This window comes from Lonchura striata, chromosome 14 (assembly GCF_046129695.1).
Source record: "Lonchura striata isolate bLonStr1 chromosome 14, bLonStr1.mat, whole genome shotgun sequence".
Lineage (NCBI taxonomy): Eukaryota > Metazoa > Chordata > Aves > Passeriformes > Estrildidae > Lonchura > Lonchura striata.
Window position 1 is genome coordinate 11,528,354 of NC_134616.1, and position 15,012 is coordinate 11,543,365.

At 38.9% G+C, this 15,012-nt stretch overlaps 1 protein-coding gene across 1 annotated transcript in view; it reads left to right on the forward strand.

The window, feature by feature from the left end:
• Positions 1-15,012, forward strand: part of COL4A5 (collagen type IV alpha 5 chain) — a 71,372-nt gene that overhangs the window by 46,990 nt on the left and 9,370 nt on the right. The window contains exons 31-42 of the mRNA XM_021547744.3: positions 1,103-1,270; positions 2,055-2,144; positions 2,904-3,053; positions 4,290-4,388; positions 5,348-5,437; positions 5,753-5,892; positions 6,798-6,924; positions 8,152-8,232; positions 8,776-8,874; positions 9,430-9,480; positions 10,217-10,408; positions 12,790-12,801. Coding sequence (XP_021403419.1) covers positions 1,103-1,270; positions 2,055-2,144; positions 2,904-3,053; positions 4,290-4,388; positions 5,348-5,437; positions 5,753-5,892; positions 6,798-6,924; positions 8,152-8,232; positions 8,776-8,874; positions 9,430-9,480; positions 10,217-10,408; positions 12,790-12,801 — 1,299 coding nt within the window. The remainder of the gene's footprint in view (positions 1-1,102; positions 1,271-2,054; positions 2,145-2,903; positions 3,054-4,289; positions 4,389-5,347; positions 5,438-5,752; positions 5,893-6,797; positions 6,925-8,151; positions 8,233-8,775; positions 8,875-9,429; positions 9,481-10,216; positions 10,409-12,789; positions 12,802-15,012) is intronic.

Below are 15,012 nucleotides of genomic sequence, written 5' to 3' on the forward strand. Positions count from 1 at the left end.
AGAAGCTGATCGATCAGGTGTACTCTGGTGTTCAGAAAGGGTCCATGCCAGTGTCTAGAAATGAGAATTTTGTAAGAAGCATATCAGAAAAAGCTTGTTCCCCACTTTTGTAGAGAACATTAGATAAAGAGAGAAGGGATTTTTTTTTTTTAATGTACCGTCCATATTTGAAAATATCTGTGTTTGTGGCTTCTGTATACAGAGATGGATGCACTTTTAAAAAGATCTCCAAGTTTCCTTGCAGTCCTGTTTCTCTTAGCTGCATTAGCATTGAATTCTTTGTATTTAGATCTGTTTTCGGTAACTTTAGATAGATTTTTTTTTTTGTCTTTGTTCTAATCTATATGTGATTTATTTTGTTTCCTAACTTAATGACTATTACAACTGCTTACTGCTACCTGTCTCAACTTCCTGATGAGCTCTAACTCGTTGGCTTTTGAACCTCAGGTCCCCCAGGTACTGTGGTTTCTTTACCAAAGCCTTTTCTTAAGTTGAGATTTATGAATTCTCCTTTTTGGTCAGCTACATTTCCACAGTGAGCATCTTCACTGACTGTGCACTGGAGGGAGATGAGCCACCTGCTTGCTTCAGTGTCTTGAGCTCTGGGTCACTAGCAATGAACAATCTTAAGCAAGTTTTGACAATTATTATTTTTCATTCAGGGAAAATACAATGCAGTGCAGAATTTTGCTAACCCTCAAAAATATTCAGCTGATGTTATCTTATATTGTAGGAAAATTAAATAATTCATGGAAATATGTGGATCTGAATAATTTTTAAATACAAACTAGTCTAATCAATTTGGCTTTTTCTTTTATTAATCAGATTTAAAATGTTGTTGAAGAGAGTTGTTTTCCTTTTGAGACTTGAATTGCATTTGCTTCATCTTAGTAAAATTTTAGTCATGTTTCTTTTCAGGAGAACATGGCTTTCTAACACTTAAGCCATTAAAAAATAAATTGTTTTAGAATAATTGCAGGGTTTTCAGCAGTGCTAGGAATGGATTGCAATTAAAACTATTCCTATGGTGCTATACCCAGACACAGATCTCAGCCTTGCCTGACTTTTTGCTAAAAGGTTGTGTCTTAACCACATTGTCTAGGGCTGCAAGGCATTCCAGGAGAAAAAGGGGATCCAGGTCCTCCAGGCTTCGATATTCCTGGTCCTCCAGGGGACCAAGGAGCTCCAGGATATCCAGGACCCCCTGGACTACCAGGGCCTCAGGGCTCACCTGGACCCCCTGGCAGGGATGGAATACCTGGATTTCCAGGTAAGTTCATGTATTTTACCTATGGAGAAAAACCAAACTGCAGTCGCAGGTGGTAAGCTCTTTATGCTTGGCCGTGCCAGCTTAATGTGCTTAAGGTGTTTATCCAATCTATTTAAAGTTGGATATATGTAACCATTACACCTCATACTTTAAAAAAAAACTTTGTAACAATATTTGTTGCATTAAAATCCTTGTTACCTTTTCACTCTTCCCTGTAACTTGATTTAAATATTTCATACCTTATTCTTTTTCATTTAAGAATTTGTTTAAAGAAAATCAGGATAAATGATACTTAATTTTAAGTATTAATTTCCTTATTCTAAGCGTTAGACTATTCAGTTGAGCTAGTCTGTTTTGGCCTTTAAAAAAGAAATAAAAAAAATTAATTTTGATAATCTCTTGGATAGAGGGACCAGTACGAAAGGTTCTAGAAGTAGTGTATATTTAATTGTCTTCTTGCCTTTCACTATATTCAAGTTTGTTCCAACTAGTATTTGTGTTTCAAACCAGGGAATTAAACCTCTTGGAGATATAAACATGCTTTCTACTGTAGCAGAGCAGTGCAAGTTTTCTTCTCATGAACTAACTGGAAAAATTGCCACAATTTTCAAGTGTCATTTTATCTGATATTAATTTATACAATAAATGAGTGCTTGTAATCCCCTTCAAACAAGCATGTGCTGGTTAATAAATACCATAGAGATCCAGAGAAGCAAATTTAAGGTACCTGTCAGGTTTTGAATCTCTGTTCAGAATGACAGTGTGGTTGGTTCAATGCTTTTAGGTGCCAAAGGTGAAATGGGTGTCATGGGAGCTCCTGGTCCGCCAGGGCCTCCAGGAACTCCTGGAAGAAATGGTCTGCCTGGCTTGAAAGGTAATGTTTGTTTTATTCACCCCTAAAGGGATACAAAATGCTGTTTTCCCCATCCTGTGTTGAAAGAGGTTTTGTAATACTAATATCTAGGTTTTAATTTCTGGGACCTACCTAAGTTATTGTCTTGTGACAATGCTGATGTTCAGAATTGCTTTGCATTTTTTAGCCATAGCATTCAATCACTATTTCGTTGATGTCATGAACTGGTAGCTATTTTAGAAACATTTCCTTTGGATTGATGGCATTGAAGTAGGGCAATATTTCTGCATTGTGTTTTGAAATCTGCTTAAAACAGCAGAAAAATGAAAATCAGTAGCTTAGGATTATGGAGTCATCAAGAATTAGCTATATAGGTATCACAGAGAGTCTCTTTCCTCTGCATTTTCCCAACCCCCTTGTTGGAGATGAATTTTGAAAGTTTGGTAGAAGCAAACCCAGTTCACCTCTCCAGAACAAGGAGGCTCTGAGTCCAAAGCTGCTGTAGCTGTTGTGATGCCTTTGTGCTGGTAGCATAGCATGGCTCAGACACAGCTGCTGCCTCTGCTGCCCAGAGCTGGCAGACACCCCTGTGCACTCCATTCACTCAGCCTTGTTCCAGGGCTAAAGATGCTGTGCAGCACCTTCCATAAACTGCCTGATCCTTTGGTGAATTCCAACCTCATTAATAAATCATGGAATGCCTATGTAAGAAAAACCATTACAAGGACATTAGCCTAACTTAACGATTCTTTTTCCTTTTGTTGGCTGTACCTTCTGTAGGTAATAGTGGATTACCTGGTCCACCAGGACCTCCTGGACCAGTGGGGCAGAAAGGCATCAAAGGTGAAGCAGGTCTGCCAGGCCCACCTGGAACACTTGATCCCAAACACCTGGGAGCAAAAGGAGAAAAAGGCGAGCCGGGTGTTCCAGGTAAGGCACTTTGCATGTGGATATGGGGAGGTGGTTTGTCCTCCACACATAGTAGTGAGCTGTGCAATTACTATTCATTCATTCTTACAGAAAAAAAAAAATAACTTGGAATATAAATGTGGTTTAAGGCTGTTGTATTTAGGCTTTTTTAAAAAGGGGTTTTGTGACCAAGTTCCTCTTTATGGTTAGTTTGCAGTGTCCTTGTTCATTAGCTGTTACTGTTATTTGGCACATGGCAGTTTTGTAATAGCACTAAGGTGCTTTCAGCAGGATTACAATTCAGTCTTCTAGGAGTTATTCCTAAGCATGATGAGAGAGTGTACATAGCTGCTGTCCTGGCTGCATTCCTGCTGTCTCAAAGGCCCTTCAGTCTTTGCCACATAGGATGAAATTGCTCAGGTCATCTGCTCATGCACCACCTCTATATTCTCCCTTTGGGTGTCTCTCTGAACCACTGATTAGCTAAATGTCATCTCTGTGTGTGTTTCTGCTTGGGAAGTTGGCAGCCTGGAAGTCTTTGTCAAGTCTGTGTTCTCTCATTCTTGCTGGCTTCTTCCTCCTCCCCCACCAAGGGTTCTGATGTCTCCTTTGAACTCTCAATTTAGTCTTGAGAAGAGTAAAACTATTCTACCCTAGAGAGAGCCAGAATGCTTTTCCCTAATGTTGCCCCAGCCATTATTGTGCTTATTTACCTATTGTATTAATTTCTCTCAAGCCTAGATAGGCTCCTAAGACACTGGTTTTCTTTTCCTGTGGAAGGCAGGTTTAACTACATCAGCAGGGCAACACAAAGTTCTTATGGGATAACAGCCACATAAAATTCATAAAAATCAACTAAAAGACCTGCATTAATTTTATAATATATTAGTCCCAAAGTGATTTTGTAGCAATGTAATTTAACTTATATGTAAATAATCTGGGTGAATGCAGAGGTTAGAATGGTGTCTGCTCATCCAGAAGACAGCCCTTGAATGAAGTATATTGGCATTAGTCATGAAGTTACTTTTTTTGTCTACTTATTTTGTTCCTGTCCTGTAGTAATTTTAAATTTTCCAGAACGAATACTTTGTGTTCTGTGATACTTCTCTTTGCTAAGCTAGCAGTAATTATATTTACTGAGGAAAATATCCTATTTGGTTTTTATTCATCCATAGCTACATCTGATCTCTTAAGGTAAAAGAAAACATACAGTAGTAGTGATAGTAATAATAATAAAATGTGTCTTTTACCCTTGAGGTATTCCTGGTTTATCAGGCCAGAAAGGTTATCAAGGTCTCCCAGGTGACCCAGGCCCACCAGGACTTAGTGGCCCACCAGGTGTGCCAGGATTGCCAGGTCAGTAAACAAGACTTCAGCTGGACAGCTTTGAATAGAGATTTGCATGTGTTTTCATCACATGGAGTTGGGATGTTAATCCACTTATATCTAAACTAACCTTAGGGATTTGCACTTAAAACTGCAGCACAGTTTTGGGACATTTAAAGTCATTATCCAAACATATGCTTGAAGCTCTTCCCTTCAAACAGAGGCAAGAGCAGGTTTAAACTGATCCCATTAAAGATTAAGGTGCCTTTTAGGATGACTGGAAACGTACCTGCTGCTTGAGCAAGCAACGTGACTGCAGAACCTGCCAATAGGACTTTCACTTTGTGTGTTTATTTTGTATATTGCTAAGCATTATATTTTGAAAATGGCCAAATGGATGCATTGCAAAGGCTGTCTGAATGTCAAATATTTGCTTTAAAGAATTGCAAGGACCAAGAAAACTAATTCTGTTTTGCACCACTTCTCCCTAGAGCTGTAACAATTTATGTGAGATCTTGAGTCCTTGCTTGCTGTGTCTAATCTAGGCCTTGCTCAAAATAATTTTTTGAGCTTGGGGAATAATTGTTAACATCCAGGACTCATCTAATTTGGGCATTGTAGGTTGCATTTAAATCTGTAAAAGAAGCTGCTGAATGCTTGTTGCACATGAGGAGATAATGTGTTCATTCTGCATGAGAGACTGTGTCACACCAGAATCCTTTCAGATGGTGACTAAATCCTGGACTGAGATTTAGCCTATTTCATTAGACTTACTTCAAAACAAATAAGCAGTGGCCCTGCTTGCAACAAAATGAAGGTGTTGAATATTTTACTACAAGTGTGGAAGAGCAAGTAGGAGCAGTATGAGGCCTAAAGCACCTCCAAATCCATTGCTTGTAATCAGATGATAAGCATGGTCATATGAGAATGTATGGATATCAGAAACCTGTAATTATTGCCATTAATTAACTCAATCACACCTTTCCTAGGCATCAAGGGAGACATGGGGCTTCCTGGGCAGCCAGGACCAACAGGACCTCCAGGATTAAAAGGAGCTATGGGAGAGATGGGTCTTCCAGGTTAGTTTCTGTGTTGAATTTTACTTCATTTGGGCTAGTGTTCTCCTTTTATACTCCAAAGATGACTCTGCTTGTGTCTAGCATGTAATAATAGCAATAAAGATGAGGATTGCATAAAGCCCTACATACATAATGAAGATTTTTAGGTAATTGTTTTAGTTTGTTTCTTAAAGTAAAATAACATTAGGTATTCAAGGCCAGTCAGTCAAATTATTGGGCATTTCTAGTTCAGTTTCTGTACTTTGAATGATTTCTGTAAATTACTGCAGAAGTTCTATTTATATTTATTTTAATTTCATTTTATCTTTTGGACAGGTCCCCCTGGGCTTAAAGGCAGCCAAGGACTAGCAGGACGTCCAGGGCAGCCTGGGCCTGCAGGGTTTCCTGGACTGAAAGGGGAGAAAGGTGACCCTGGTCTTTCAAGCATTGGCATTCCTGGCCCCCCCGGACCAAAGGTACAAAATCCTTCCAATTGAAAATTCCATTAGGAAATTAGATTTTGTGTTGACTTTTTCCCCCTCAACTGTTACTTAATATATACTATGTATAACTGTAAATATGTATATAAATATATTAGTAATGAGCTGGGTGGACTTTGCAGGTGAGATAAAAAATTCTAATTTTAAAGGTGGAAATATTTATATATAACTTAATGAGGTTAAAGGAGAAGATTGTTTACCAGACTTTTCAAGTTGGGTTTATTTAGTGGCCTCATCTTCACTGTGACACTTTTGTAGTTGCTAGGGATTTATATAATTAATATTATTGTCCCCCTGTTTAATTATGTAGTTAATTCCTAAAAAATTCAGCAATGCATTTAAGAATAACTTACTGATAATGCAGCATGATTGCTGCTGCTTAAAATTTTAAAGTCTGTATAAAGTATTTTAATTAATATTCACCTATATCATCCTTTGTGCCACCCACAATAAAGTGACAAAAAGATCTTCAGAATGTCTAACAGTCTTCACTGATGCCTTGCAATTGATGTTGTGCACAATTAACTTAGCAAAAACATTGCATGACTAAAGCTGCACTGATTTCCTTTTTATTCTGCATTGTCATGGGGTAGAAATCTGATCATGCTGGAAGAAAGGAAGATACTTTTTTCTTTAACATAGGCCAGTCCTGAGGAAAAACTATGATACTGTACACAAAATTATATGGGAAGACTGTTGAAGTCTTTACTCTTGCTGTTTTTGCTTAATTTTGTGTTGAGATGATTGACATTAACTGGATATGAAGAGAGGTGTACACAATATACTTGTGACCCTGATGTGATGGTAGGATGGGGAACATACAATAAGGACTTTCCTATCTTACGAAGTCTGGGTTCTTATTTCTGCTTAATGTTTTCCAGGGTGATCTTGGCTTGCCTGGATACCCAGGTAGTCCAGGCTCTAAAGGCATAGCTGGAAATCCTGGCTTGCCTGGATTTCCAGGCAGTCCAGGTGCAAAAGGAGAACCAGGCCTTCCTGGATTCCCAGGTAATTCTCAAGAGATTTTTTTTTTTTTTTAATTCCCCTCTTGCTAATATCAATATGAACAGCTAAACACAGTGGGTAGCTGGGGGAGACTCCAGTTTCTCAGAGTTTCTGGCAATCTGCTGCTTCCAAGCTTTATGCTGTTGGAATTGTCACTGCAAAAGTGTGGGAATGCATCTCTTATGAGTCTCTTCTGAAGTTGTTCATCTGCTCTGAGGGGATGGAGCAGCTGTGTTAGTTAATACTCTCCATAGCACTCACTCTTAACCTCCTCTAACACACAAATATTGGGGTCAAAAAAAAGAAGTATCTATATCTTTTTCTTCATGAATCAATAAAAAAGTGCCATCCTGGAAGACTTAGCAGTGTTCTTCATAGCATTTATTGTCAAAAAAATATTTTATAAAGAGAAATCTCTGAAATATAATTAAATTAGGTTTTACATTTTGTTCTTTAAAAAATATTAATAGTGGTTGTTCACAGGTGTATGTCAGTTTTTTCATTCAAAATTTAAGGAAACAAAGTTTTTGCCTCTGCTGCATTTACAGCACTAAAGGCTGTTTTACAAACATGCTTGAGCTGCTTTGGTTTAGAAAATTAGGGAATTTAGAATTGTGGTCATTGACAGCAGGAAGCTCAGAAGAAAACAAAACCTGGCCATGAGCCTGACAGTTTTTACCCTCTGTTTCATGTCATGCCTGAAAGACTGAACAGCCACAAGGTGTATTGAGACACTGCCTTGACCAGGCTCAGGTGCTGCTCAGAGCAGACATGCAACAGATCAGGTGTTTCTCCTGCCTCCCACTCAGCTCATGCTGTAGGGGTGAGAATCCAGGGTAAACTCTAAGATCATTTTTACTTTTTCAGGAAGGGAAAAGAGGATTGGGAAACAACTATTCAATCCCAGCTCATAATGCTTTCAATTTGTTGTCAAGCAGAAACATCTGTCTGTACAATGGTAACTTTTGAGTTGCTGTGTCCTTGGCCATGAGCACTCGCCTGTTAAGAGGAGGCTTGAGAGTACCAGCAAGAGTAGTTGTACCAGCATGTTTTGTTTCTGTGCATTCTTTGCTTTCTAATTCATCTCCTTGACCAGCTGTAAATCTGCAAAATGAGCATACAGTATCTTGGTAAAATTAACTTGTTTGTTACTTATGGCATCTCAGATCGTAGCATCTGCTGAAAAGTCAGTTTTGTTCATTATTTGATTGAAATGCCTGCATTTTACAGGAACACCAGGAATTCCAGGACCAAAAGGTATTGAGGGCCCTCCAGGTAATCCTGGCCTGCCTGGACCACCTGGGCCAGTAGGTGAGCACGGACAGTGCAGCAGAGTTCAGCTGCTTCTGTGAAAAACACAACACATGAAGGCACTTCATGTCTTACCTTTTTCATAATGGAAATGTATCCATATGTACATGCATGCTCAAACACCATTGCACACACTTAATTCACCAAAATTAAACAACAAAGAAATTTAACTTTCTTTTGAGGACTTGTATTTGCTGTCAATTCATTAGCTATTGAAACAAGAAGTTAACTCTTTCTGTACTTACCAGCTTTATTTATGCTAAGTATTACAGTGGGCTAATGTGTTTTTATAGGAACAAAATCATAATTTATTCTAAAGGGAAGCATTATATTTTTAGCAACAGTAATTTCTTGAAAATTCACAGCCCTAAAAGACTTTTCTGAATTGTCAGGGGTGAGAGAGGTTTAATTTTAAGATTACACCCCTGTAAATCTTTTATTGCATTAACACACCTTTATATTCAGATGGTGGTGAAGGGGATGCTGGTTTTCTTTACTGCAGTTTAGGCAAGACTATGCTGATGTGTTCCATCCTTGTTTTAGGTGATATTGGTCGTCCTGGCCCTCCTGGTCCTTCAGGAGAAAAGGGACAGCCTGGTCGAGATGGTATCCCTGGACCAGCGGGTCAGAAGGGTGAACCAGGTTAGGTGCCCTTCCTGTTTCTCTCCTCCTCTTCACTCTGCTTTGACATGTCCTGCTTGCACTAGTCTTTCTTTCCTGTAACTGCCCTTACACCCTCAAAGCTGTTCTGTGGTTCCTGGCTGCTGGGTGGCTCACAAAGGGTGCCGTCAAGCTGCCAGGGAGGCACAGGACAAGAATTCAGTCAGCTCTCCTGGATTTTATTACCTGTTCCTGTATTCCATGGTAGCTGTATTGCTTCAGCTCAGTTACACAGTGGATAAACTGTGTGATCCCTGCTGTAAAGACAGATCTTCAGACAAAAATGCCAACATAGTAACTCCCAAAATCTGAAAGAATTGATTGCAAGGGGATGGAAACAGTTATGAAAGTTAGGAATGCATTCAACAGCAAAACCTCCAACGTTGGGGAAGGCTGGTAAGTGAATGACAATCCAAGCAATCTCAAGGATCACTTATTTAGATGAACTGCACTCTCATTGTTCTAAGCCTCATATTCCCATTCCTGGAGACCTGAAAGCTAAATATTAATTTTTGTCTAAATCTGTCTTTTTTTCAGGTCTACCAGGTTTTGGGCGTCCAGGACCCCCAGGGCTCCCAGGATTGTCAGGTAAAGCTTTTCTGTTGCCCATTGCTAAAAAGGTTCAATGTAAAATACATTTACACACCAAAACCAAGAAGGGTATGTTTTGTTTTTGTTTTTTTGTAACGAATGCTATAGCTACCAATAATTTTTTTTTCCTCATCAGACTGTTTTAAATTAACCACAGCAATAAAGACCGTTTATTACTGACCACTGTATTTTGTCAATTAGCAATTGTGCAGCCAGAACAAATGCACACAGAGCAATATTGCATTGTGTGGAACTTTGCTGATTGGTGTCAGTAAATTCATACAACAGATGAGAAATGAAGATGCTTTGAAAGTATAGGTACTTGATACATTGCTCTTCTCTGGTAGCATTAAAGCTCCTAAATTCTCCAGGCTTACTTGAAATTTTTGCATGTCATAATTTTCAGCAATATCTCAAAAAAGGATAAAGTCTTAATACTGACAGATTTCTTTACAGAAAGCCTTATTTGTAGGCTTACAGTCTCCAAGGATGTTTATGAATTACAGCATCACTGGCTTTTTAACATGTTATAAGCTATGGTGCTTTCTCCTGCAAGAAATATTAGCCCTCACTCTTTTCTGAATGTTAGACAATTTTACTCTGCCTCACCCTGCAAATAAGGGGAGTTGTGGCCAGACTTGTGCCTTCTGCAAGAGAGAGAAATGGCTTTGCAAGTTGGCTTTTGGGCTTTATATAAACTTCTAACAGTATTCACAAATACGACTTTCTACAGGGCAAAAAGGAGAGCTGGGGTTGCCTGGCCCACCAGGACCCCCTGGACTTCCAGGACCGAAGGGAGAACCAGGTTTCCAGGGATTCCCTGGTCTTCAGGGTCCACCAGGTCCACCAGGAATACCAGGGCCACCTCTAGAAGGTCCTAAAGGTAGCCCTGGCCCACCAGGTGTTCCAGGAAGGCCAGGTAAGAGCATGATTCATATCTGTGAACATCAGACTTTGATACTTTGCTGGTAGGTCATCAGCCTTTAAATTGGCTCAGTTTATTTGGATGGATAAGGTCAAGCCTCATGGCATAGGTGTGTGGGCAACCAGAGAATTATGTTGCCAAAAAAACCCAGTATCTATAAATATAACTAGCCTCAGTTTCTCTAAATTTTGGATGCCTGGCAGCAAAAATCAAAGGCGTTCCCACGTGGGAGGGTCTCCGCATGCTGCCCCAATAATCACTCACGAGCACCTCTGAACATCTGAGACCTTTGCAGTGTTGTCACGCGATCAGCAAACGTCACCGCGCACAAAAAACCAAAAGTAACAAGCCCCATCATCCTAAGAGTCATGAAAATCCAATTCCCACTAGCATCCCAGCATGGTCAGATTGGATACTGCTCCTCATCTCCAGGCCATGTAACACCAGTCATTGCTCCACTGTGTCACGTGGCTCCCGTGGACTCTGTGCTCCATCGTGCCATGTTCATCTTTCCATTCCATGTTTGCATCTTATTCCTGCACCAACTAATTCTGGGAATGAGAAAATTCTACACTGAGTTAACATTGCTGAGCACCTACCTGGCTGGCCTGTGTTAGAAATTGATTTCTATTTTGTGTTACAGAATGTTTATTTGCATTTAGATACTGCTCTTGAAAAAAAACTAATTTAAATGAACCTGCCACAGCTCCAGCTCAAGCTTAGTTCTGGACCTTAAATCCAGAAGTACTTTGCTACATCTAAGATTCATCTTGCATAACAGGCTTGATCTCCCTAAAGGAGACTGCTTTCAAACCAAGCTGTTGGTTGATGACAGGGATTTTTTTTTCCTTTGCAGATTAATGGTGAGGCAATATTTTTATTTATTGCCCTCAAATTATTCTTTAAATAAAAGACTTTTCTGAGGAAAGTTAGTTTTGAGTTAGTACATTTGTAAAATAGCTGCAACACAGATATTGTTGATTTTTGGGTATCAAGGGAGAGTTTAGCTTTGCAGTATACAGTTGAAAAGATTTAAAGAGTCCCATTTTCCTCATTCGCTTCTGACACAAGAGGAGGCAGTCACACTCAATAATGTTTCTTTGAATGAAATTTTATCAAAATATTTTCCCTAGAGCTGGAATTGAGCCATATGTTATTACCAATGGCAATATGAGTTTTTTCTTTTGCAGAGTAGGCTATGAACTCATATACCCTAACTGTGTATTTAAAAAGAGTCATTATAAACATTGGTTTTAATCTATAACACCTTAGAACTTGGGTGCTGTTTGCCAGTATAATGAGGTTTTCTTTTAGTGCCAGTGAAAATCCTTCAGTTGTGTTTCATCCTAAAACTGTTTTGTGTGTGACTGATGTAGAACAACCACCCTATGGGTTAATAATCCCCAGCCAGGAACAATGTCTTCCTCGTTTCCTTTTGGTTAGTAGAATGAGGAGTGCAAGCCTTCCTCCTTTTTCCTGGAGGAACTGACTCCCTGCTGTGTCCCAGGGGCTCTAACCAGGCAGCAAAGCATCCCTGCAGCACATTTGTATCCCTGTTTGCTTTGGATTTTGTTAGTTCTTCTGTATACAGTAGTACAGTGATTCAAATTTTGGCCTAGGACAGTGATTGGTCCGTAACAGTATAGGCTTTAATTTTTAAAAGTTTCTTATACAGAGGACGTCTCCGTACTTCAAAGTCATCTTTAAAAGTACATCAGGCTAAGCAACCTCTGAGGTGTAATAGAAGAACCAACTGAGATCTCTGCTCTGCTGTAGCATTGGGGTTTTATGGAGCTGCTCATCCTGTTCACACTTCCCTGCCTAAATCAAGTTTACTGATTCTGATCAGCTGGGAAGGTGGAGCAATGGTGGGACTCATTTTGTGCAGGCTTATGAGCAGGGGAAACAACCAGTGAGGTTCTGCTCAGCCATGTTCTCTCTCTTTCTCTCTTTCTTTCTCTTATTTTCATTTTTGTTGCATGCAATGTATAAAGTGAAGCATTTGTTTTGCTTAGTTACGTGTGAACTAATGTGGATAAACCAAACTATTATTGCAGTTCTGGTACAATCAGCACTCCAGCCTTTTGTTTCCAATGATAACAGAGTCTATTGTTGGAATGCTGATTTTGTAACATTTCAGCATAAGGCAGTTACTCATAAAAGCAGCTGTGTGGCTGTCAAATTACCCCTTCCAGGGACAGAAATAAAACAAGAAGCTGTTTGCGTGTACTGTTTGTTGTTGACTTCTGGGTATATTCTAAGATTAGTAAAAGAGATGAAGTCAAACATGATGTAGCTCTCTGACTCCAGTTGAGTTACCCCTAAAATAAACATTGCTAGATGGTGTTGGCATAGATTTATTAATTCATTATAAAATTAAGCCAATTTCCAGGGCAACAGAACACTGCTGTTATTCCACATGTCTATTTTCCTTGCTATAAATAATAATAGTTTGGTGTTTTGCACACTGTATGTAAAGGAATATTGAGCTAAATCTAAAAAGAAAGGTTTAGTTGAATATGTTAGTTTGTTGATATTTCTAACAATTTTGATGTTTTTCCCCTTGTTCTAATGATGACCTTGGTGAATTCTGACCCCCTACTCCCAGGTCCCTCAGGTTAGACCCGTAACTCCAAAATAATAACTTTGCATGGAAATGAATGTATTACTTTTGTAGTGTCTAAATGTAGATATGCAGAGTCATGTTTCAGACATACCTTTTAATTTGTGGTGGGAAAAAAATGCTCAGAGTTGGCTCTCAGCCATCTTCCATGTTGTGGGACTGACACTGGAAGGACGCAGTTGCTCTGCCCATGGTGAAGACCATGCGAGTCTAGATTTGCAAGGCTTTTATAAACTGTCCCCAGCTGTGAAACTTGTTTTTAGCATTTTTTTTTTTCCTCAGTGCAGTTGGAAACAACATATTCTGATTTTTCAGCTTTTTTTAAAAAAGCACATTGCACTGTCCTCCCATGACTTGCTACATAATTGTGTGTTGCAGCTTGGGCAAGTGACAGTAGTCATTTTTGTAGCACCTGCTACTGTTGATTTTGGACACTCTCAAGTGACTTAAATAAATTAGATGCTTCTTTTATACCAACAGTATTGGTAGGAAAATTTATATAGACTAACAGTTGTGTTTTAGATTCCCAATTTAGAGCCTTTTAAGTTTTCGGTGCAGAGAAATCCTTATTTCCATTGTTTCACTTCACTAGCCCAGTTAGAGGAAATGAGAAAAGTTCTTCCTTGCACAAGTATTTATTGAAAATAAAGCTCACAGCCATGTCCTCCCTGGCACTAGGGCAGTGGGACAGAATTGGTGAGACATTTATTGTAACCTTAGTGTATCAGCATGGAACACAAACTGGCACTTGGGAAGATTTAAACATCTAGACATGAAACATGTCTAGACTGAAAATGACTTGGTATATCTATTTAATAATGATGTCTTTAGGTTTTGCTATGATGACTTTCAGGCAGCAAAGAACTGTCATGGAAATTTAATAAAGGAATACATTTTTGTTTTCAGCCTGCTGTCCTAAGCACCACGAGGTAGCAAATTTGGTAGCCCCTGATGTTTGAATCCTATCTTTATATAGCCATGTCAAAAAAAGAGAATGTGGCTTTACCTTTTAATTTGACTGTGGTCACCCAAGCAGTAACCACACTTTCAAAGAGAGCTGCCATCATGGGGTGCTGAGAGGAACTAAGCAATTGCATCAAATTTTGTTCCACCCTGTAACTGTGATCAGCCAGAATTCAGTGATGAACATGTGTAGGACTGATTTATAAATCATAGCAGAACTTACCTATCAGTAAAATATTGTTTATAAGTACTTAACAGTAACAATGAAATGTCCATGTCTTTATTTTTAACAACTGTATTACAGTTAGTATTTAAAATAATTTACCAAATATATAAGAAATAGTGCTGTGAGGTAAACCTGATGTGTATTTGTTGCAGTTTTTAGCTGCAAATTGCATGATGATATGTTGATATATTTTAATCATTTCACTGACATGAAATATGCAAGTGGCACAGGAGCTAAAAATATATATTAACTTAGGAGCATTGTAGGGACAACCAGCTTATCTTTTTAGAGAGGGCATTTAAATAATTTTTCTAAGGGTGTTATCACATGCCATTCTTCATATAATCTTGAGTAGGCAAATTAGCATCTTGAAATATTTTTATCACGACAAAACAATGCCAACAGTAAAGACAAATTCAAAATTTGCAAGTTCTGCTGTATTTTTGCTTACAGCATTTGCAGCCCTGTTGATCCATGTCAATCTTGCTTACAGTTTCAACGAGGGCCTAAGCCTACTTTTCAGTCCTGGAATTGTATTCACATATAGTTGAGGCTCATACCTGATTAGTGATGATAAGTCCTTCTGTTAGTCACACTTCCTCCCTGCCCAAAGCAGAACTTTGCACAGGAGTAAGTTGTATTGCATAATTTACCTATTTGCCTGTGAGGCTGAGTATTGTCAGTGAAATGGTTACATAGTCCAAACCTGTTGTGAGAAGGACTAACCATTTATAGGCCTTAGCTGTAATGTTAAAGCAATAAAACGTTCTCTAGTGAAGCTTTAAGTTTGCT